The 25,106-nt window shown below is 38.2% G+C and overlaps 1 protein-coding gene across 2 annotated transcripts in view; it reads left to right on the top strand.

Moving 5' to 3' along the window:
* The first annotated feature begins 1,926 nt into the window (after positions 1–1,926).
* The window catches only part of LOC101884594 (A disintegrin and metalloproteinase with thrombospondin motifs 2), a 487,080-nt gene continuing 463,900 nt past the window's right edge, over positions 1,927–25,106 (top strand). The window contains exons 1-3 of one of the 2 annotated variants that reach the window (XM_087281942.1): positions 1,927–2,072; positions 5,268–5,301; positions 21,678–21,861. In XM_087281942.1, coding sequence (XP_087138068.1) covers positions 21,822–21,861 — 40 coding nt within the window. In that variant the 5' untranslated portion in view covers positions 1,927–2,072; positions 5,268–5,301; positions 21,678–21,821. The remainder of the gene's footprint in view (positions 2,073–5,267; positions 5,302–21,677; positions 21,862–25,106) is intronic. The other variant, XM_087281943.1, reaches the window with a different exon arrangement.

Raw genomic sequence — 25,106 nt, 5'->3', positions numbered from 1 at the left:
AATACCCCTTTAGTAACCATAGGCTGTTAAACAAACAGAAACGGTAGAACGTGATGACGTCAGTGATATGCAAATTGACGTATGACGTATCCCCCCCACTTCATCAGGGGGCCCGCCAGCGATCCCTGCAGGGGGGCCTCCGCATTTTGCGCTACGCCACTGGTTCTGTGTGGTCATGTGCAAGAAATAATGTTCCATGATTACCAGATTCAACACTAAGAAGTGCTAAAAACCGAGGTTCTGTCTAGCCAAAGACAAGGAAAGAAGACTGAGCTATACAAAGCCTGGGCAATCGTCAACAAGCAAAACTGCATTCTGACAGTGAACTGCACCTGTGATCTCTTTTTGCAACCAGGGCCCTGTGTGACGTCACAAGTGACGTAGTTTTTTAAATTTTTTTTATTGCAATTTGTGAACAGAACATACAAGGGCAATAACAACATTATATTAACATCCAATCAAGTACAATATAAGAAGAAAAACAACAACAACAACAAAAAAAAAAACAATAATAATTATTCAAAAAGCAAAATTTAAGGCTTTAAAATAATTAACAGTTCTTTTTGCTTTGGTATTTTTTGTTTCTTTTATCGTGCATAGGTAATGACTTATTTCTACTTTAAAGTGAGTAAAATTAGTTTTCTTTACAGCCCATTTACATTTATGAATAAAAGTTTTCCATATATAATGAGCAAATTAACAATATGCCAAATTTTGAAGTCAACTGTATTCTCATAAAAAATAAAACATCAAAGATCACACCAAAACAATTGTGTATAAATACAATCATAAAATTGTACGAGAACGAGCTGTTTTTAACCTCTAAAAATGAATGGAAGTGAATGAGACCGTAAGTCTCGAGACAAAAACATTCAAATGGATGCGCCCAGTCGTACGTGGAGAATAAGGTGAATTGAACATCTCTGGAGAGATCTGAAAATGGCTGTACACCGTTGCTTGCCATACAACCAGATAAAGCTTGAGAGGTACTGTGAAGAGGAACAGGCAAAAATTCCAATAGTATCTGGATGCAGCCTTTATGATGCAAGCTGAGACTGCGTCACTCAGCGATGCAATGTCACTCAAACGGAGCTAGTGACGTCACTGTGACGTCACTAGGGTTAGGGGTGGGGCTAGGTGAGCACATTAAAAAGCATTGGAAGCAGCCCAGATTGCACTGCACCAGGTCTGCAGCCAGACCCCTCTCAAAAATTCCCAAAGACAGGTGTGCCAAGCTTGTGGCATAACATTCAAAAAGACTTGAGGCTGTAATTGCTGCCAAAGGGGCATCAACAAAGGTTTAAGCAAAGGCTGTGAATACTGATGTACATGTGATTTTTTATTATTTTTATTTTTTATTTATTTTTAATAAATTTGCAACAATTTCAAAACTCTTTTTTGTGTGTAGAATTTTGGGGAAATAAATGAATTTAATAAATTTTGAAAAAATATGAATACTTTCCGGATGCACTGTACAGTACTGTGACCTAATGAATAGAGCACAATGCAAAGACTTTGGTAAGCAAATAAAGGCAAAGGCAGATTTTGCTTGACCAGTGTATTCAGCATTCAACTCCACTCTGTGATAAATGTGATTATGTCTTTCATATCAATAAGTTATTGCAATAGTTAACACAATTCAAAGCCATGTTTTCTACTTATTTTTCAATATTATGAAATGGCAATGGCAATTTTAATGTAAAATAGTTTGGTATATTTATGTTCGACCCAAGCCTCTCAATGATATTTGGATTTTGGTCTTCATACTAAAAACTAAAAGTTTGGGCACTCCTGATCTAAACACTGAAAACGGTTTACTCAAATCTGCCAATCACTTTTCAGTTAAACCAATAGCAAGAGTTCGGGGCGTGGCCACTGCAGCAGCACGTGCGTCATATTAGCGACAGGTGCGTTGCAAGGGAAAACAGTCAGATTTAATTAACGTCAGAGAAGTGCAAGATTTACCGAAATACACAGAGACAGAAACATAAGCAAAGATAAACTCTCAGAGTTTTACAAGATTGGGAATTTGATGGAATGTTTGCCACATTCGCAAATAATCATCTCCTGAGGTAAACTATATTATTTTGCCACTTGTTAACGCTCTAATACCTGTATAAAATTATGAAAATAAAAAGAAGATTAGTGTGCTGAGTGTAAATATCGCCCTAAAATGCTCTGTTTTATTCTACAAGGTAGAAGTGCAAAAAACTAGACACTTGACTTTTAAAGTAGGGGAGAGCGGGGCAGAAAGAAACACTTTTTGGTTTTGGCTAAATAATGAACAAAGTAAGGGGATTAGACAAACCATATTTTTTCACCAACCACACACAAGCCTCTCCTACAAATGAGCACTAGAATTCTGATCGCTGGACCTATGGTTGCTGTGCAGTATTGCCAAAAGTGCCAGGAGTAAAAATGTTACTATTTACCCCACCCACAGGGCAAGTTCTAACAGACAGGGGGTTAGTTGTAACATGCATTTAAAGGCAGATTTCACACAATTAATTTAAATTCAGTTTACTTTAAATAGCAGCTATATATCCTCAGTAGTTGGCTCCATTTCTTTTTTTATTCTACCTTGCACAGTATGTTTATGTATTTATTTGTTTACTGGATCAACACATTTGAATCTATTTGCATTATTATCTATCCATTATTCTGCAGTGCATTTATTTGCATTATTAGCAATAATATATATTTTTCTATTAAAACAATATTTTCTATTAAAAACATTTTTATTTTAAAAGTTCTTAACATTACACTCAAAATTCAAAAAAATATTTTTTTTGTTTAGTGTCTTAATTGTAAGATCCTGTTACAACTAACCCCGCTGTGTCATGTTTTCCTCAAAACTGTCTAGCAGTCACTGTTTTTTTTTTTTTTTTACATCTTTCAAAATGGTTCCATCTTTTAGCCTAGAAGACGGTAATCAGATTTTACCAACATACTTTCACAGATTTTATTTAAATAAAAAAAAAATCGTCTATAATAAAATATATTTGTATGCTGCAAAAATGGTTTCTCCTCTGTTTCTCATCCAAATTTCGCCTTATTATTATTATTTTTTTTAAATAATTGGCAGGAAGATGTCCACGAGTCCACATATGAACATCATTTTGCTCTAAAAATACATCATATCAAAAGATTTTTATTTTTTATTCTAGACTTTTATTCTAAATAGGTTCCAATAAGCCCAAATAGCAAAGAGAAATAAAAAAAATGCATGTAAAAAACACCTTTGGCCTTAAGAGGTTAAAATAACAGAAAATACTGCACTGTAAAAAGAGATAACTTCACTTTTAAAAAGTGAGTTAACCCATTGCCTTTTATAATTATACTCATATTTTTATTTTATTATTAAAGTAAACAAACTGAGCATAATTATGAAAGTAATATAACGGGTTTACTCCCTTCTTGAAAGGCAAGACAAGTTTATTTTATATAGCACTTTTTTACTCAATGGCTATCCAAAGTGCTTTACATAAACAAGAATAAAAGAGACCAGTAAAAGAGAAATAATAAAAGTGATTTAAAAACAAATTAAAATGTGTTAAAACAGGTTATAAAAGAATAAAAAAGAAAAGAAAGTCAAAAGAGTGTGATCTGTGGGACGCATCACAGTGCTGATTCAGTAAAGGCACAGCTAAACAGATGTGTTTTCAGTCATGATTTGAACGTGCCTAATGCTGGAGCACATCTGATCTTTTCTGAAAGCTGATTCCAGCAGCGGGGGGCGCTGTTAGTTGCTGAAAGCTGATTCATATGATCCTGAAGGTCTAAGTCAGGGGTGTCAAACTCAATTCCTGGAGGGCCGAAGCCCTGCACAGTTTAGTTCCAACCCTGATCCCACACACTTACCTGTAGGTTTCAAACAAGCCTGAAGGACTCAATTAGTTTGATCAGGTGTGTTTAATTAGGGTTGGAGCTAAACTGTGCAGAGCTGCGGCCCTTTTGGACCTGAGTTTAACACCTGAAGGTCTAAGTGATCTGTTAGGTTTGTATTCAGTAAGCATATCTGTAAAGTATTTAGGTCCTAGGCCATTAAGTGATTTATAGACAAGTAGTTATAGTTTAAAATCTTTTCTGAATGTAACTGGGAGCCAGTGTAAAGACCTCCGGACAGGTGTGATGTCCTCTGATTTCTTGGTTCTGATCAGAATCCTGGCTGCAGCGTTCTGGATGAGCTGCAACTGTCTGACTGTCTTTTTAGGAAGGCCAGTCAGGAGTCCATTACAAAAGTGATGCAATTACTTTACAGTGCAGCACTTTTTCTGTTACTAAATTCAGTGTAAATATTATTTCTTATGAAATGTATTGTTTCAGACTACTAATTTCACTAAGGGTGCTTTCACACCTACACTTTTGTTTCGGAACGTGTCTCGTTTGCCCAGTTAGCGCGGTTCGTTTGGCATATGTGAACGAGGCAATTGCGCTCTGTTCCGCGCCAAAGTAATCGCTCTGAGATCGCTTGAGTGAGGTGGTCTCAGCTCGATTGAAAAAAACCCTGGAGCGGTTCGATTGCAGTGAGAAAGCGATCCGAGCGTGGTTATATCACAGTGTTTTATGGATATGTAATAGGCTTACTATATGAAGAGAGCAATATGAGTAGGGCGGGAAGTTTCGCGAGTCTCCGGATGCCTGCAAACGAGTGATGATCTCCCAGTAATCTCGCATCTACCTCTAGGTCCTCAAATAGGCATCGTCGGCACCCTTCTCACCCCTCCTCACCGCATCTCTCCTCTCAGACATGTCGCACGCGCGCACCCTGTCAATCACCATCAAACCACCACCTCTCCTGACAGCTGAGCGGGAAACTGCAAAATAAACCCTGACACTCTGACCAATGTGAGGAGAGTTTACTCGCACGTGACTTGTTTTAGCTCTTTTGGTCCAATTAGAAACTTCCGCTCCAAGAGCAAAGAGCAACAATGTAACATTTGTAATCTGTTTCGGAACAACTGAATCGATTCACAGGTGTGAAAGCACCCTAAAAGTCACTTTGTTAAACTGCAGAGTTGAATTTTCAGCATCAAAATTCGACAGGGTAGAGAAAAGCTCTCAATGCAATTCATAATTATAAATAAATGGAACAAAAAAACAAGGTGAAATATGGAAAAACTGTTCAATTTCATTGCATAGATCAAGCGATTCCCTATTGAATGAAACTTAAATGACTAAAATGTTTTTTCATTGTGGAGAAATGCTTTCTGACTTCAACACAGTCATTAGTGCTTCCTGAAACTGTTTTATTCTCTTGTTTCTAGTCACCGTTTTCAACACGGCTTGGATCTACAAACGGTAAGTGAACGTTTTCTTCAATTTGTTGCTGAACTGTCCTGTTCACATTAGTTATTGAGCCTCGTGCAGTAGTACATGTTGTCCTCTCATCGGCTGATCTTTGGAGGAAAGACTGGTTATGGCTTCATGCTACACATTAACATCAAGGTGTCCGTTGTCCACCCACCCAAAACCATGCCTATGATATTGATCAGCAGATTTGGCAGCAAATAGCACGCAAATGGACTTTGTTGGAGGATCTCATGTTGTTTCTATGGTTACCTAACGAAGGTTCTTTTAGGACATTGCTCTGGAATTTGATTGGGCGACTTCTTTGTGTAACCAAACCAAAGAAAGTGCTTAACTGTGATGTTTAGCGAGTATGCGTCAGCATCTACCATGTTTCACCTTGCCTTCTGTAAGCCTTTAATTCAGTTTATATCCGTGTTTATAGTCTCCCTAACTTTTTGAGCACAGACAAGATAATTGCATTTTCACCTTAAATGATTTGTGGTGCACTCATTTAAGGACGGTCTCATTTGAAAGAAGACTCTTGTTCAAAAAATGTTATTTCAAGAGTTCACACTTAGCTGATGCTTATGTAAAAGCTTATTTGGCATGCTGTCCTGGGAGACAGCCCTGAGCTCTGAAAATCCACGAGCTCAGGGGCCTCATTTACAAACACTTGCGTTGAATTAACACTAAAACATTGCGTATGCACTAGCCTTTAAATCCATGAGCTGAGATGAGGAAACTCCTCCCCACGAGTAAATATCCAATCACTACGCTCTAAAGTTAAGGGGCGCTTGATGGTGTGTTGACATTTCGGTTTTGCCGGTAAGTATAATGCCAATAAAAGAAAAACTGGTGAACAAAAAATAAATAACTCAGTGCAAGCATTGTTTTAGACGTATAAACATGACTGCACATCTGCAGCGCCATCACCCAGCAATATCACTGTCTGAAGGCAGGATAGCAGAGAAGGTAATAAAGTCCTTCAAATAGCAACAATCCCTCGCTGAATCTTTCCAGCAAACATACCCAACTGGTTCCGAGAAACACTAAAAATAACAAAGGCAGTGCGGGTGTTTATTGCTAAAGATTTGCAGCCGTTTTCGGTGATTGGAGATGTTGGCTTTTGTCATCTTATAAAAGCACTCGATCCGTGTTATAGACTACAGTCTCGCATTTTTTTAGCACCGAGATAATTAAGATGGTTTATTTATGTTTACTTAAGTACAAATATGTTTATTTGAAATGGCCAATTTATCTTTATTAACTTTACATGTTTGTTTATTCTTGAAGTGTAGGATTTTATGTGTTCCCCAGTTTGTACATGAGCTACCAGCAGCTGTGAGATTTCAGTGTTAATTATTTTTTTTATATATACAATAAACTAGGAACTACTGTACTCTTTTTGGCTTTTAAGTAAAACAAAATGAGCATTGCAATAAATCGTTTTTATTTTTTCTCCTTATCCTCTTACTGTTCCTATTGCCTATAGAATAATAAAAAAAAAAACTCGTGTCACGTATGTATTGAACCGTGGTCTAACTGTATTGTTGCATCCCTAGTACGCATAAAGCTGTGAATGTGTGTGCGCAGTAAAAAAATCAGATATATTAAACTGCGTACATGAAATTGAGCGCAGCATGCATGACCGCAAAACCCCTCCCTGCCTCCTCCCCCTTATGAATATGTTAATGACTCTACCTTGGCAAAACCAAACAAAAAAGCAATGGCAAAAGCAAGCAAGAAGACAGAATGTGAATTAGAGGTGCTCCAGTCGAAGGTTGAACAAAGAAAAACTGTTATTTGCAAGTTTGTTCTCCGGAATTAACAACAGCAAAAAAAAAAGAGTGGAAGAGTTTAGCCGTCGCGGTTAACGCAGTGGGGTCTGAACATCGCACTGTAAGTGAATTAAAAAAGAAATGGTCCGATGCAAAGGTGCATGTTAGGAGGAGAACAGCGGCACACTGTCAAAGTGTGGACCGAACAGCGGATGCTGAAATGACACCCTTTGAGGAGAGAGTTGCCTCAATTGTGGGCGACAATTTACAGTCTGAAGTGCTATCCTTGTCTGTGGGAGACACAGATGGATTAGAGGAATACTTTGTTTTGGTGGTATAGCCAGATTGTGTTGGTATAGCAGCACCCGTCCGCTCTTATCAAGGCAGCGCCACTGGCATTTCAGCTGCCCAGTCGTCCGCTCTATAACTGACCGAGTGCGAGAATGGGCATCATTGTATCTGCGCTCCTCGTCAGTTTGTGGGTTGTTGAGGGGGGTTAACAGTCACGTCTTTAATGGATAACCGCGGTCTCCTGGTATGCAGTTAAATAATTAAGCTCAATAAAATAAAATAGATAAATAAAAATCTTAGCTGGAATAATATCTTTAAATACATCACTCACCAAGAAGTCACCCATTGCGCACCCTGCCACCTTGGAGCCTCCTCGCTGTCTCTCTTTCCAAATTTGGATCTAACTCAGCACAGAGCTCCAAGAGGATAGCTCTTGGAAATCTGAAACGGCTAATAAGCCAGTTTCCCTTTGGATTTAAACATTGACAATGTCCTCTAATAAGGCCAACACTAGCATTGCCATAGACTAAGGGTTGTCTACATTTGCAATTGTTTTTCTATGTTCTAAATCACATAGTTGGTGAAAAAATAAATATATTTAATTAACCCGTTTTATCAATTATAAATGAATAGCAATGTTTTTCACATGTTGTACTTTGTAGTGTGCACTTTAGCACAATCGCCTCCAGGAGTCACCAGTAGAAATAAAACCAACACACAGAAGAAATACACGTACGCCAGACATGAAGTTTGCATGGACCAATTTCATCGTTAGTAAATTCAAACGTGACCTTGAAACCTGGTGTACACAATTTTTGTGCGTATGCAACGTCGAGACATGAGGCCCTTGGGCTCCCTCCGTTTAGACAGGAGGGAGAGAGGGGATTCTGAGCTCCGGTAGGTCTCGATAACTCCCCTGCTACTGGTTTTAGGAAGAAGGGGAAGGAGTCAAGGTGGAAGGGGGTTTTGTTGGAAAAAAAACAAAAAAACGAGGATGACGAAGTTAGGGAAGTCGGGTTATTTTTATGCATTTGAAATGTCTGATTGGTTGGTTAGTGATTGTTGATGGGAGACCTGCCATGGTCAATCATAGCATGTGATCCTCTCAAAAGTTGTTTATAAAACTTCACACAACACTAAAGTTGTGTAGTTTAGTTGTGCATATTTTGTGATTTTATTAAATCAAAGTTGGTTTTTACTTAAAAACTTGTTTTAACCTATTAAAGCTAAACATCAGAATTTTTTTTTCAAATTTGAAGTTGATATGTCAAAAATAAAGCTTTCAGTAGGATTTTGTTTGGTCACAGTACCAAATATCACCACTAGGCATACAGTTTATATTGATGACCATATAAGGACGCTACCTATTTTTGTCTGTTTACGTTTAATGAATATGAACCATTTTTTCTTTAATTTTAACAAACTAGACATCAGTATGCAGCTGTTTTGGTGGTGTTTGGTTAGAATTTAGCCTATATTATGCTTTTATCTCCATTTTGAGGCCTGTAGCGTTAGTTCTGGCAATTAAACTATATTTATGCAGGAACATTTATCTAAAGTGACTTACGAAATGAAGATAAAAGAAGCATTTTAGATCATCAGGGATCTGCAATATATAGAAACCATGACATAAAAATACATACCTGTACACACGCACAAATGTGCACAAACACACACCAAGGTGAAGTACACAGCATTGCACAATGTTTTCACATAACCTGCAGAGTTTATATCATAGTGTCTGGTGCACATGGAGAAGAAAAGAGTGTTTTAAATATTGCTCATCATTTTTAGAATTTTTCAATAGGTTTGCAAGTATAAAGGCAAATTGCACAAACCAAAATTAATTTAGGAACCTAAAAGACTAAAAAAAAGTGTCTGGTGCATATGGAGAGGAAACGAGTGTGAGAACTTTGGCTAAACAGCTGCAAACTGAAACTTTCTCAGATTATTTTTATTCATTTATTAGTTATGGAGTTTCTCTAATGCAGCGATTTATTCGATTACACATACTGTAGTTAAACACAATGAGTTTGAAATATTATTATAATGTAAAACAACAACTTTCTACTTTATTACGCTATAAAATGTCCATTATTGCAAGTCAAAGCTGAATTTTCAGCATCAATACTCTAGATTAGATTAGATAGATATTCAAGAAAAATGTAATGTTATCAGTACAACATTTTCTAGAATCTGTTGTATTTCAGAATTATTTGGTGCATATTTTATTTATTTATTTACATTTTTATTTACTTTCTCAGAAACCTGATTTCATTTTCAGCATTTTTAGTAAATGCATATTAATTGAGAGATATTTAGGTCTTTGCATTAAAAAAACAAGACAAATACAGTTAGAGATTCGGTTTTTGCAATGCAAACTCTTTATTTAACACCTTTTTATAGTTTTAAGTTGTGGAAATTGTTCAATTAAGAGATTTTAGAGACCTGCAGAAAGCCTGGCTTCACAAAATTTGGTTCTCTTACTATCGACGCTATAAAGAATGAGGTGATTATTTGTGCCAAAGTCTAACATGAGTAACATGTCTGCCAGATTTAATCACCACAGTCACGACAGTCTGGAGGAAATATTTAGAGTTATTGGACTATTTGGATGCAGTGCAAGAAAGATTAAACTCGGGAAAGTGTGCTTCACATAGTAAAAATGAAATACAGATCTCAACACCATAAAAAGCGCATGTGATTTTCATTCACAATTCTCATGCAATATTTTTGCAAATGCAAAGGCAGATTGCACGAATCAAGAATGTTTTGGGAAACTAAAATTAAACACTAAAACTATTGGTACCAAAAGAAAAAAAGTTCATTTAAAATAAAGTTAGCTGAAATAAATAATCCACAGTTCTAACAAAAGTCACTGAATAACTAAATAAGATAAAATAATAATTAGCTAAATAATGGGGTGGCATGGTGGCTTAGTGGTTAGCACTGTCGCCTCACAGCAAGAAGGTCACTGGTTTGAGTCCCGCTAAAATAAAAATGCATAAAAAAATATAAAACACATTTGGCAAAAAATGTAAACTAGACATTAGGACAGTCATAACAATATATGGACTTATCGCACAACACATGGACATGACCTCAATCATGTTTGGTGATGCAATATATATCGCCCATACATAAAAATAAATAAATAAATAAATAAATTAATAAATTCCAGCAACATTTCTATCTCTATTGGAGGTGTAAGTGTCAGTATAGTGGATGTTTCCCAGAGATGGGTTACAGCTGGAAGGGCATCTGCTGTGTAAAACATGCTGGATAAGTTGGCGGTTCATTCCACTGTGGCGACCCCTGAATAATAAAGGGACTAAGCCGAAAAGAAAATTAATTATTGACTATAAATATTCTTCTCTTTGAAAGAGTGCACTTGCATTGTGAATATATTATATTGTCTTTCTGGTGTTATATTCACCTTATTCTCCGCGGTCGAGCGGGTGCAGCCATTTGAATAATTTTGGCTCGAGACTCCCGGTCTCACTTCCATTCATTTTTAGATGTTAAAAACAGCTCGTTCTGCTGCTTGATGTTGCAAACTAATACTTTATTATTATATTATTTTACTTTGTCTATATCGTCATGCAAACACTTGTTTGTAGAGCGAGTAGTAGTAGTTTTCTGCCGTTTATTATTCCTAGTTATTTCTCCTATAGGCAAGTGAATCGGAAGTTCTAAAACTATTGCAAAAATGAGCACACTTCCTCATTCAGAGAATAAGGTCAATAATAAGTGCCATAAAATGACAATAATATTGTGTATTGTTATGTATTTTGGTACGTCCAACAAAAAATTGTTATCGTGACAGGCTTACAAGGCATGTTGGACTGCATACATGAAGTTGAACTGAAATCTTGATCATTTTTACTTTTTTATCGGTTTAGGTTGCATTTGTGTGGCTTTGGGTTCACTGCTCGTTTAAACTATTATATTATTAGTATTTTTTTTTTTATCCAGAGTTTTGCACAAGCTTATGCAAACTTTGCAAACATTAAACTTTACTTTAGTCTACACTGAGTGTGTTCTGTTAACTCTGTTAACCAAGAATTACTAAAAACAGACTAAACAGTAATGTGTTCACAAAATAAAAACTAAAACTAACAAAACCATTAATGAAACAAACTACGATTAAAGGGACAGTTCACTCATAAATGAAAATTCATCATTTATTAACTCTTGTTCCAAACTTGCTTTGCTTCATAGTTTCTGTTTTAAACAAAAGAAGACATTTTGAAAGAAGCCATTTGTTTTTTCCCACCAAAACTGGACAATAGAAGATTGGAAAAATGTTGTGTCTCAATTTCTGCTGCTACATTCGGATGGTAAGGTCAGAATTTGTCTTCAACAACATGAAATCCATGAGAAGCATGGATCCATCCTGCCTTGTATCAATGGTTCAGGCTACTGCTAGTGGTGGTGTAATGGTGTGGGGGATATTTTCTTGAAACACTTTGGGCTCATTAGTACCAAATGAGCATCGTGTCAACGCTACAGCCTAACATAGTATTGTTGCTGACCATGTCCATCCCTTAATGACAACAGTGTACCAATCTTCTGATGGCTACTTGCAGCAGGATAAAGCGCAAGTCATCCTAGGCTGGTTTCTTGAACATGACAATGAGTTCACTGTACTCAAGTGGCCTCCACAGTCAGCAGATCCTCAGTCTAATGGAGCACCTTTGGGATGTGGTGGAATGGGAGATTCACATCATAGATGTGCAGCCAACAAATCTGCTGCAACTGTGATGCTATCATGTCAAAATGGAGCAAAATCTCTGAGGAATATTTCCAGAACCTTGTTGAATCTATGCTATGAAGGATTAAGGCAGTTCTGAATGCAAAAGAGGGGCCAATCCCAATAAATTAGGGTGTATTTAATAAATTGGCCAGTGAGTGCATGTATTAATGCACAGTATATATTAATTGATTGATTAATCATCTTTGCACTAAATTACAAAAAAACAAAAACAAATGACTACTTATGCTAGGTGTTTCTAATGTGGTAATGAGGCAGGATAGTAATTTTGACCTTTTTTTTCTCTTCTGTCTACCATTATCAGTCTCACACTTTTTTTCTTTTTTCTGAAAGTCTTAAAAACACCATCACCTTTTCTTTTATTATTTCAGCTAACAGGGCTGTAAAACAATGCATTTATTGTACTCTTATTTACTGCACTCTAAGTTTACTTAACTATGACGACCGCTACTGAAAAACCCAGTCTGTTAAAGTGGTCAATGTTAAAATTTTCAACATTACAATAACCTTGGCACAAACTCGCAAGGAAGTTTTTGAAAGCAGGTTTATGATTGTGTATTGAGAAGTGTTTGGTGTTTGTCCACAACATGACCCTCTCCACTGATCTGGGTTCAGGGTCAGCAGTGTTTTCCTCCATGTTTCAGTCACAGCTCTGTCTGCGTGTCTGCAGTCTGTTGTCGTCTGCTTTTGGCATGAATCTGCTTTTCTTTCAGCCTGTCACTGTTATTTTTCAAGCTTTAATGGGGGACAGATGTCATTGTTTCGGGCTATCGCTCATCGCTGAGGCATTGTGCAGAAACCTTTATTTGTTATTCAGATCTGAGATCAGCTTTTCACCCTACCGTGGAAGTGTTTGCTGTTTTTCATTGTATATTCATAAAAATTTGCATTTACATTTAAAACTCAAAAAACTTAGATGTAGAATCTACACTAGGAGGAAAACGTTTTGAGATAGTTTACTGAAAAGATCCGAACTTTTGATTTATAATAATGATCTAATACAGCTGAAAATACTTACTGCTAATAATAATTATAATACCCATTAAAATATTTTATAGCATTTATATATTCTTTTATATATATATATATATATATATATATATATATATATATATATATATATATATATATATATATATATATATATATATTTTTATTTTTATTTATTTATTTTTTTTTCGGTTACGCACTGCATTATGGGAGCAAGAATCTCTGCGCGAACAGCATGAGAAGCAAACGCCATTTCTTGTACACTCTAGTCAGCCGTCGGAGGAGGATACACCTCAAGCTTCTGTGGTGAAAAAGTGTTTTAGTTATTTACCCCTATTTTACCCCTATTTTCTATTTTATAGACCCACAACATGTTTTATAGCGTCATTATGTGTTTAGCATGTTAGTTACTGTTATTCGTTTGTGTGACTGAATGCGGCTGCTGCTGCATGTCCCCAAGGCAGGGCCGGAGCAAGCTGAACTGCCGCTCTAAGCAAAGGACGATCACGACGGGGAGTTCGCGGATATAACGTTAACTGAGGAAGCGGGTGGTAAGGGAGGTGTCGCTGACATAACTGAGGACGTGGGTGGTTGCGGAGGTGCCGTGGACGCCCTCTCTATTCTGCCCTCTTTATGGACGCGGCGGCCCTGCTTCGAGGCGGCTGCTGCATGTCCTCACGCAGGCCTGAATTGGCTAATTAAGAGGACCGGGAGAATTCCTGGGGGGCCGGTCCGTTTTTTTTGTCTGCGAGGCCCGGTGTCCCTAGTAGAGATCTGCGCGGTACTAAATTTTGAATCCCGATCCCGCCCGCACCCGCCAGGTTTTAGCCCAAACCTGACCGCTCCCGCTTATATTAAGCATTTGTTGTCCCGCTGCCCGACCCGCCCCATTTTCTACCCGCCGCACCCGATCCCGCTAAAGAGCGGGTGGAGAACAAAACCGAAAATCACCCAGCTATACAGTCTGTATAAACACACACAGCACCAAGCGCACAGGCAAAGCTCTCTCTCTCTCTCTCTCATTCTCGCGCGCACGCACTAACACACAGACACAAACACGCATAAGCACCAAGCACACAAACAGCAACAAACAAGCTAAACACAGCATCGCGCTATTTCATTTACACACATACGCATGCTCGCTCGGAAGTCGGGAGCGATATTGCTAGACATCTGGTCGGGACCCGCGGGACAACTGCAGGAATGCAGACCTCTAGTCCCTAGCTCCAGACTCTGTCATGACAGTGGGACAGGCTCATCCAGTTCATCAAACTCAGTCTTTTAAAATCGAAATCAAAAGCAGAATAAAACCGTCTCCTCATAAAGCCGGCGTATCAGCGCGCTGCTACATTGAATACATATGATTCGATTCGCGCCTTCTGATTGGTTCTCGGGATATAGCGGCATTCTGTCAAAGGCAGGTGGCGTTTAGCGGCTTTTTGTAATAAACTGTTTTTGTTGAACGTACTACATGCCTAAAGCATTCACTCGATGTCTTTCTCATTTTTGGTGGAAATGGTGTTTAGCGGCTTTTGCATCTGAACTCTTCATTTACATAATGATTACACATACATGTTCAAATGTTTTAAAAAAATGTAAATATTGAAAAACTTCCTAGGATTTAAGATGCTGTTGACCGATTAACAATTCATAATGGTCTTGTAAAAAGGGTCCATGGTTAAATGCAGAATGTATTTTAAAAAGCCTTGAAAGCTAATGTAGTCAGGATGCTAAGAAAATGGCTTTGTGTCATCCTCATGACTTTCATCCTCATTCTCCCCTAAAAAAATAAACATCGTAAACTTTGATTTCACACAAACATTATAATAGCATAAGGTATAGCTCTATGATTGAGAGCAGTATAGCTACATGTAAGCACCCCACCTGTAGATGCCAACAACAGCACAGCACTGGACAAAAGGTCACGCACTGCTTTACATGATGAAAGAGACAGTTGAAAATGTCTGTTGCGTAACGCCGCAGTCTTTGAACTGATTCCTGAGTGCATTTTTTTGCTGAAGAACGGCATCAAAATCTAACTTGAGGTCGCTTAAAGGGGTTTGTTCAATTAAGCTGAGCGACAGTGTCAGTCCTGTGGAGCTTGAACTCGTGTTTGGCTGTTCTGAGAACAGACAAGATTGGTGCTGCTGTACAAAATGTCAGTGCACATTGTAATCACATCTTCACACATTCATGTCTGTCATTTATATCGCTGGAAAAAAGGGAGCCGTAACAGACTCAATTCCTCACTTCATTCAAATATATACAGAAGGTTTCTTATTTTTTTGGTCTTACAGAAAGGCCATACTCGTCTGTCTGTCTCTGTCTGTCTGCGTATCCATCTGTGTATCCATCCATCCATCCATCGTTTGTTTTAATTATCCATCATTTGTTTTTTCCATCCATCCTTCGTTTGTTTTATACATCCATCGTTTGTTTTATCCATCCATCCATCCATCCATCATTTGTTTTTTCCATCCGTCCACCCATTGTTTGTTTTATCCATCCATCTATCCATCCTTCATTTGTTTTATCCATCGTTTCTTTTTCCCATCAATCCACCCATTGTTTGTTTTATCCATCCATCGTTTGTTTTACCCATCCATCCATACTTCGTTTGTTTTATCCATTCATTATTTGTTTTATCCATCCATCCATCGTTTCTTTTTCCCATCAATCCACCCATTGTTTGTTTTATCCATCCATCATTTGTTTTTTCCATCCATCCATCCATCCATAATTTGTTTCCATCCATCCATCATTTGTTTCCATCCATCCATCATTTGTTTCCATCCATCATTTGTTTCATCCATCCATCCCTCCATCATTTGTTTCATCCATCCATCCTTCATTTGTTTTATCCATTTACCCATCAATCCACCCATCGTTTGTTTTATCCATCATTTTTCCATCCATTGTTTCTTTTATCCATCCATCCGTTTTATCCATCCATCGTTTGTTTTATCCATCCATTTATCCATCTGTCCATCCATCCGTTTTTATTTATCCATCCATCCATCCATCATTTTTCATCCATCCATCTGTCTGTCCGTCTGTCCATTGTTTCTTTTATCCATCCGTCAATCCATTCATCCATCTATCATTTGTTTTATCCATCCATCTATCCATCCTTCGTTTATTTTATCCATCCATCCATCGTTTTTTATCCATCAATCCACCCATCGTTTGTTTCATCCATCCATCTATCCATCATTTGTTTCCATCCATCCATCATTTTTCATCCATCCATCCATCATTTGTTTCATCCATCCATCCTTCATTTGTTTTATCCATTTACCCATCAATCCACCCATCGTTTGTTTTATCCATACATCCATCATTTGTTTCCATCCATTGTTTCTTTTATCCATCCATCCGTTTTATCCATCCATCGTTTGTTTTATCCATCCATCCATCATTTGTTTTATCCATCTGTCCATCTATCCGTTTTTATTTATCCATCCATCCATCATTTTTCATCCATCCATCTGTCTGTCCGTCTGTCCATCGTTTCTTTTATCCATCCGTCAATCCATTCATCCATCTATCATTTGTTTTATCCATCCATCTATCCATCCTTCGTTTATTTTATCCATCCATCCATCGTTTTTTATCCATCAATCCACCCATCGTTTGTTTCATCCATCCATCGTTTGTTTTAACCATTCTTCCATCCATCCTTCATTTGTTTTATCCATTTACCCATCCATCCATCTATCCATCCATCTTTTGTTTTCATCCATCCTTTTATCCATCCATCCCTCCAACCATGTTTTATCCATCCATCCGTCCATCCATCATTGCTTTTATCCATCCTTCCATCCGTCCGGCCGTCCATCCGTCTATCCATCATTTGTTTTATCCATCCATCCATCCATCGTTTGTTTTATCCATCCATCCATCATTTGTTTTATCCATCCATCTGTCTGTCCGTCTGTCCATCGTTTCTTTTATCCATCCGTCAATCCATTCATCCATCTATCATTTGTTTTATCCATCCATCTATCCATCCTTCGTTTATTTTATCCATCCATCCATCGTTTTTTATCCATCAATCCACCCATCGTTTGTTTCATCCATCGTTTGTTTTAACCATTCTTCCATCCATCCTTTATTTGTTTTATCCATTTACCCATCCATCCATCTATCCATCCATCTTTTGTTTTCATCCATCCTTTTATCCATCCATCCCTCCAACCATGTTTTATCCATCCATCCGTCCATCCATCATTGCTTTTATCCATCCTTCCATCCGTCCGGCCGTCCATCCGTCTATCCATCATTTGTTTTATCCATCCATCCACCCATCGTTTGTTTTATCCATCCATTCATTGTTTTTATCCATCCATCCGTCCGTCCAATCATAAGGTTATTTTGTTGTTGTCTGCAGCCGAATCGGTTCAAGGAGAAATGTACATTTATTAAACCCAATTGAATTATCAGCAGCCATTGTATAAGACTGAAGGACTTTATTCTGTAATGACAACCTCCTAGCTGTACTTTATCTGCTTATTACAAGGCTACTTGCCACAAAACATAAATAATACACAACATTGTTTTAAGCCACAGTTTACTAATTTAAACTCAAAACTGACAGGACAGTAACAAAAACCAATAACATCCAGCTGCAGGTCCACACACGTTTCAGGACACACAATCCCCACCACACCATTTAGGCCGGGGTGAATCATTACTGCGTTCCAACTTGCATACTTGTACTGCACCTTAAAAACATATACTTTTTTTGTAAATTAAAAGTATGTATATACTTTTGAGTGCGTTATTGAAGAGTATGCAAGCTTTGAGACATAAGATGCTTCCCAGATCGCATACTTATGCACTAATCTACGCCATTTTGTAGTATAAATTGTGTAAGTAGTGTGTTCACACTGAAAACTCTAAAAATAATAAGTGCACTTCAATTACCCGGATGATGCATTCATTCAACCGGTAAAAAAAGTGTGTAACGAACACTTCAAGCACTCAACGACCACAGCTTTGCTCACTTAGCAGAAGGGGCGGAGATATCGGGCGCACATGTTGGATAACTTATTTTGGATTGTGAAAGCAAAAATTGTTCTACGAGAGTGATTATGGCGCCTCCTGATGGTGAATGCAGTTATACTAATTGCAGGTATTATTGGTTACTTCATTTATTTCACTAATTTGGCAACCGTCATTAGAGAAACGGGTTGAATTTCCGCTTGGTGAAAAAACATTAGTGTTTGATTTGGGACAACACTACAATTATACTCTGCTGTTGAGCGAGTGCATAAGTACATGTGCATAAGTTAATAGTGTGAAAAAGAAAAAGAAACTCAAACAGGTTTGAAAAACAAAGGAGTGATGACTGTTTACATGGACTTCAGTAATCAAAGTACTTGCATTAATCTAATTAGGACAATAATAAGATTAAGGCGTTTACATGAGTTGCTTTTTGAATGTTCCTTTCATGATCCCATTTTAAATGTTATAGCACTTAATTCCACTAACGTCATTGCGTCACCCCGCTATCTGCATTCCCTCTCAAGTTTTATGTAATTTCAGGTGTCATTCATTTATTCATTTTCTTGTCGGCTTAGTCCCTTTATTAATCCGGGGTCGCCACAGCGGAATGAACCGCCAATTTATCCAGCAAGTTTTTACGCAGCGGATGCCCTTCCAGCCGCAACCCATCTCTGATAACATCCTCACAAACATTTACACACACACTACGGGCAATTTTAGCCTACCTAATTCACATGTACCGCATGTCTTTGGACTGTGGGGGAAACCGGAGCATCCGGAGGAAACCCACGCCACTCGGGGAGAACATGCAAACTCCACACAGAAATGCCAACTGGCCCAGCAAAATAAAGAGTGTGTGTCGGGGTGGCTCTTGATTTCCAGCGCGTCTGACTGATCCTCGCGATCTTGTCTCTCTTTGGAGAGTATGACCCGTACTTGCTGAGAATCTCTCCGTATCTTGCCCTGATGAAGGTCCGAACTTCTGTGCGCGTCTTGTGCAGCCGCTGCTGAGGAGCCATGCTGGTGTTGTGCCGTTTCTTTGATCTATGTTTTTTTTTAATCAATATTTTCTTTATAATATATGTTTTTGTTTGTTTGTTAAAGCAATTGCTTTGACTTGGTTATTGTTTAATTAATGATTTATATTTCTGTTGCCACCTTAATTAGATAGGACACGTATCTTCTGGTCTCTAAATAAATAGAGAATTGTAATTCTGGTTTCTGTGTCCTTTTATGTTGCTAACCCCTTCCCTAGACGAGCCTTAAAGGGCCATGAAACCCCCTCGTTTCAGCAGGGTGTTTTCACACCTCCACTTTGGAAAAAGTCAGAAAAGTGGGCGTGTCCAGCTCTGTTTAGGGGGGAGTGTCGGAGGAACTAAAGTGGGATGGTGTGGGAGTGTCTATTTGTGCACGCGCGAGTTTCAGAGTCAAAATACACACCCACAGCGGACAATGTGACTGTGTTTACATGGACATCTGTAGTCGAATTATTTGCCAAATTATTAAAAGTTGGACTTTAACTGCAGTTTGGCTCTTTCATTCAGGGAATTCATTCATGCCCCTCGCAACAAACGAGATATCTGATTCGAGGATCTGCTCTAAGCGTGTATTTTTCATGCAATGTTTGATACCGCACGGTGAATGAGAGAAAAAAAAAACTCTGCATTTCCCGGAAACTTAGATGCACACGGCAGGTAGCATCAGAAAGCCGCGTGTGTTATTCCGGTCACAAAATGCGGTGCTTACATTTCTCCACTCAGTGCAATAGTAACTTAATTCGATACGAACAAACTGAATAAACAAAGAGCACGGGTCGCTCACTTACCAAATCTGTAGAGACAGGACAATCACCAGCAACTAGAGCCGCGTCTTTATGGAGAGAATACTACAAGCGAATTCAGATTTCAGCGTTTGCAGATGAGAACAGCTCTCAGGTAAACAATAAACCTCAGACACGTAAGTTATTGTTGTCGAGCGTCGCGTACACTGTTAATCCACGTGTGACTCCAGCTGAGCTCTCACAGAGAGAAAATGAAAACGAAACTTAACGGCAGCAAACTATAAAAGCAACACTTCACGCTTGTTTTGCCAACACAACGTGGCGTCTTTGTGGCGTAAACACGGTGACACTAATGAATATTAATGAAGTTGCACAATAGAGCGCGCTGATTGGTTTGAACCAAGCCTTACTCATGCATTAATGCAGCACACTGTAAGACGTAATAAGACTCACTCTGGCACAGACGCCCAGTCTGCACGCTGGAATACACGCTATTATCTCATGACCGTGACGCAGCTTCAAAAATTCGTTTCAAACAGGAAGTACAAATTTGCTTGAAATAACGCAAAAACAACCAATTTACACTTTTTAGTGAAATATAGATGTCCTAATAGTGTTTTTAGCAGTGTGGGACACATATACAACTGTCAACAGCTCAAAAAATGTGTTTTGGTGTTTCGTGACCCTTTAAAAAAAACTGGGGTTCGTAACATAAATGCCACTTTATTTCGATTATGACCTTAATTGGATTAAAGTAATCAAAAATCGCTGTTTACATGGTAGAATTTTAATCAGAGTATTGTCTTAACCGCATTAAAATCTGAATATTGGTGTCCATACTCAATTTTCATTATAGTGTGAACTATCCCTTTAACTGGTTTTGGTTTATCTTTAAAAGTTTTGTTGGTAGAGTTGAAGAAACAGACGAATATATATATATTTCTCTCTTTTACAACATCTCTATCTTTTAATCCTTGAAGCAGTAAAATACAAATGTGTGTTTTATCTCAGTATTCAGGAGTGAAGACAGGTACAGAGGAAACTTGAAAGGTATGAAGAGTCGTGGTCCAATTAAAGCAAACGCTGTTATAAAACATGAAACATAAACCCCAGAGACGAGCGTCTCTTCTTGAAAGCTTTGGATCCTGTGTAGAGAAAATGATCTAGCATTTGCCACGTCCTTTCAAATACACATTTCAAAAGACAAACCTTTTATAATCATTTCTGAGTAATGTGATGCTCCATACTAAAGTGATCTTATCAATGGCAGATTGGAGACCTAAGCAAAATGATGACCTTTAAACTTTGGTTTGGTGTCATTCATTCTCCTTCTGCTTAGTCCCTTATTTATCATGGTTCGCCACATTGGAATGAACTGCCAAGTATTCCAGCATATGTTTTACACAGCGGATGCCCTTCCAGCTGCAACCCAGTACTGGAAAACACCCATACACACTCAATCACTCACACACTCATACACTAAGTCCAATTTAGTTTATTCAACTCTCCTATAGCATGTGTTTGGATTGTGGGTGAAACCGGAGCACTCAGAGGAAACCCACACATACACAGGGAGAACTTGCAAACTCCACACAGAAATGCCAACTGACCCAGCCGAGACTCGAACCTGTGACCTTCTTGCTGTGAGGCGACAGTTCTAACCACTGATCCACCGTGCCACCAACATGAACTTGAATTGATTGAATATATGCACGTGCTATACTGTACATCACACATGAATTGCTTATGGTGTGTGTATCCGCAGTGTGAAGACTGTTTGAGTGTCATCAATTCTTGATGACTGTGTGGCTGTCATTGATGTGAGACGAGTGGATTGAAATGTTCTGCGAGGTGCCGAATCGCTCTTACCTGCTGTCATCACACACCTAGGCATACCTTACCTGTTGCTATGGAGACGCCTGAGGAAAGAAAGGAAGATTCAAGGACAGGTGTGTTTGTAAACTGGAACATCAGGTCACCTTTGTGCACACTCTGACTCACTCACACACTCTGAAGTGCAGCATGCGTTCTAGCCAAGGTCAGTTTGATGGTATGCAGTCAATCAGACATGAGCTTCATTTCATCTCAGGTATTTCAGTCACTCTTTTTTTCCCCCTTTTTTTCTGTTAGTTGTAAATAATTAATGCTTTCATTTTCACTCAAGATCAGACCAGTGCAGAATTCACACGACGAAAAAAATAATCCTGTATATGTGTTGTTATAAAAATAAAAAAGTTTTATTATTTGTTTAATTAAACTTTTTTTTGGCAATATAAAAGTCTTTAAGTACAAAACATTTCATTTTAATTTTAGAAGTTAAAATTGTGTGATGCAAGCTAAAAATGATTTAAATAGTGATTTATATATATATATATATATATATATATATATATATATATGTGTGTATGTGTATATATATATATATGTGTATGTATGTGTGTATATATATGTGTGTGTATATATGTATGTGTATATATATGCGTGTATGTGTGTGTGTGTGTGTGTGTGTATGTATATGTATATGTATATATGTATATGTATATATATATATGTATATATATATGTATATATATATATATGTATATATATATGTATATATATATGTGTATATATATATATATATATATATATATATATATATATATATATATATGTATGTATGTATGTATGTGTGTGTGTGTGTGTGTGTGTGTGTGTGTGTGTGTGTGTGTGTGTGTGTGTGTGTGTGTGTGTGTGTGTGTGTGTGTGTGTGTGTGTGTGTGTGTGTGTATATATATATAGCTAATATTGTACATGCGTGTAAACACTCACTGGCCACTTTATTAGGTACACCTGTCCAACTGCTCGTAACACAAATTTCTAATCAGCATATCACATGGCAGCAACTCTGGGCATTTAGGCATGTAGACATGATCTGCTGCAGTTTGAACCAAGCATCAGAAAGGTTATTTAAGTGACTTTTGAACGTGGCATGGTTATTGGTGCCAGACAGGCTTGAGTATTTCAGAAACTGCTGATCTACTGGGATTTTCACACAAAACCATCTCTAGGTTTACAGAGAATGGTCTGAAAAGGAGAAAATATCCAGTGATTGGCAGTTCTGTAGGCGTAAATGCCTTGTCGATGTCAGTGAAGAATGGCCAGACTGGTTCCAGCTGATAGAAAGGCAACAGTAACTCAAATAAGCACTCGTTACAACCGAGGTCTGCAGAAGAGCATCACTGAACACACAACACGTCCAACCTTGAGGCGGATGGGCTACAGCAGCAGAAGAACACACCGGGTGCCACTCCTGTCAGCTAAGAACAGGAAACTGAGGCTACAATTCACACAGGCTCACCAAAACTGCACAATAGAAGATTGGAGAAACGTTGCCTGGTCTGATGAGTCTCCATTTCTGCTGCCACATTGGGATGGTCGGGTCAGAATCTGGCATCAACAACATAAAAGCATGGATCCATCCTGCCTTGTATCATGGTTCAGGCTGCTGGTGGTGTAATGGTGTGAGGGATTTTCTTAGCACAGTTTGGGCCTATTAGTACCAATTGAGCATCGTGTCAATGCCACAGCTTACTCGAGTATTGTTGCTGACCATGTCCATCCCTTTGACCATAATCTTCAGATGGCTACTTCCAGCAGGATAACGCTCCATGTCTTAAAGCGCAAGTCATCTCAGACTGGTTTAAACATGATAATGAGTTCACTGTGCTCAAATGGCCTGCACAGTCACCAGAACTCAATCCAATAGAGCACGTTTGGGATGTGGTAGAATGGGGAATTCACATCATGGATGTGCAGCCGACAAATCTGCAGAAACTGCGTGATGCTATCATGAAGCATCCCTGAAGAATGATTCCAGTGTCTTGTTGAATCTATGCCACGAAAGATTAAGGCAGTTCTGAAGGCAAAAGGGGGTCCAACAGCCCGGTACTAGTAAGGTGTACCTAATAAAGTGGCAGGTCAGTGTATATCTGTTGGGATTACAGTATAATGCAATGCTTTATTATTAATGTATTGTAAACATTTGCAGATGACTTTTTTTTTCTAGATATGTGCTTGTTTTACAGTAGCTGTCTCGCATTTCTGATATTATTAACTCAATTCAAAATGCAGTTTTATTTATTTATTTATTTTTTTGGGGTGGACATTAGTAAAGCAGCTGCAAATCAAAATAAATAAATGACTAGAATTAAATTATCATTATTATTCTTAAATTAGAATTATTTAAATGCAAAAGTGTTGTAATGCTAGAAAATAAATGTTGCAATAATAGAACAAATTTTATTTTATTGATATTAATTGAAAAACAATGAAGAAAAATACATGCAACCCCGTATTAGCTAAAATGTAGCATTAAAGGGCATCTTTATGTACACTACTGCGTGCATGCTGTCTGCCTGTAGACTGATTGCAGATCAGCAATCTAAGTGTATGTCAAAGGTCAGGGTTTGGCTGTTGGCATGTGCCGGTTAGTCTTCACTGGGATGCTGAGAGTGGATATTTCTAGCTCTGCTTTTCATTTGCCTTTGGCTTAGTCTCTGATTTATCAGGGGCTGCCACAGTGGAATAAACCACCAACTATTCCAACATATGTTTTACGCAGTGAATGCGCTTCCTGTTGCAACCCAGTACTGGGAAACAGCCATACAATACAGCAAATTTAGTTCATTCAATTCACCTATAGCGCATGTGTTTGGACTGTAGGGGAAACCGGAACACCCGGAGGAAACCCACACCAACACAGGGAGAACATGCAAACTCCACACAGAAATGCCAACTGATCCAGCTAGGACTTGAACCAGTGACCACCTTGTTAGGTCACAGTGCTAACCACTGAGCCACCATGCCACCACTCTTCTTTTCCTTGTCTTTTAGTACAGATGCTGCCTCCCTTTGTGATCGTGATCTTTAATAGACATGGCTTATTAAAAGCATACTTGTATCTGTGTGTGTGTGTGTGTGTGTGTGTGTGTGTGTGTGTGTGGTGTATGTGTGTGTGTGTGTGCCATCTCTCTGACTGATGAGATGAGTTCATTATCAAAATGTCAGCTAGGTTCTGGCTGGATTCTGAGTCCGGTCGGCCTCTTCGCCTTCCAGGTCTCTGCTTCTGTGTTTCTTGCACTCATAAACTCCCCACACACACGCACATCTGATAATTTATTGAGCTTGAAATGACAGGAGGGAAAGATGCAGT

The sequence above is a fragment of the Danio rerio genome, chromosome 14, assembly GCF_052040795.2.
Source record: "Danio rerio strain M-AB ecotype USA chromosome 14, GRCz13ab, whole genome shotgun sequence".
In the NCBI taxonomy this organism is placed as follows: domain Eukaryota; kingdom Metazoa; phylum Chordata; class Actinopteri; order Cypriniformes; family Danionidae; genus Danio; species Danio rerio.
This window is presented reverse-complemented; position numbering and strand designations above follow the sequence as displayed.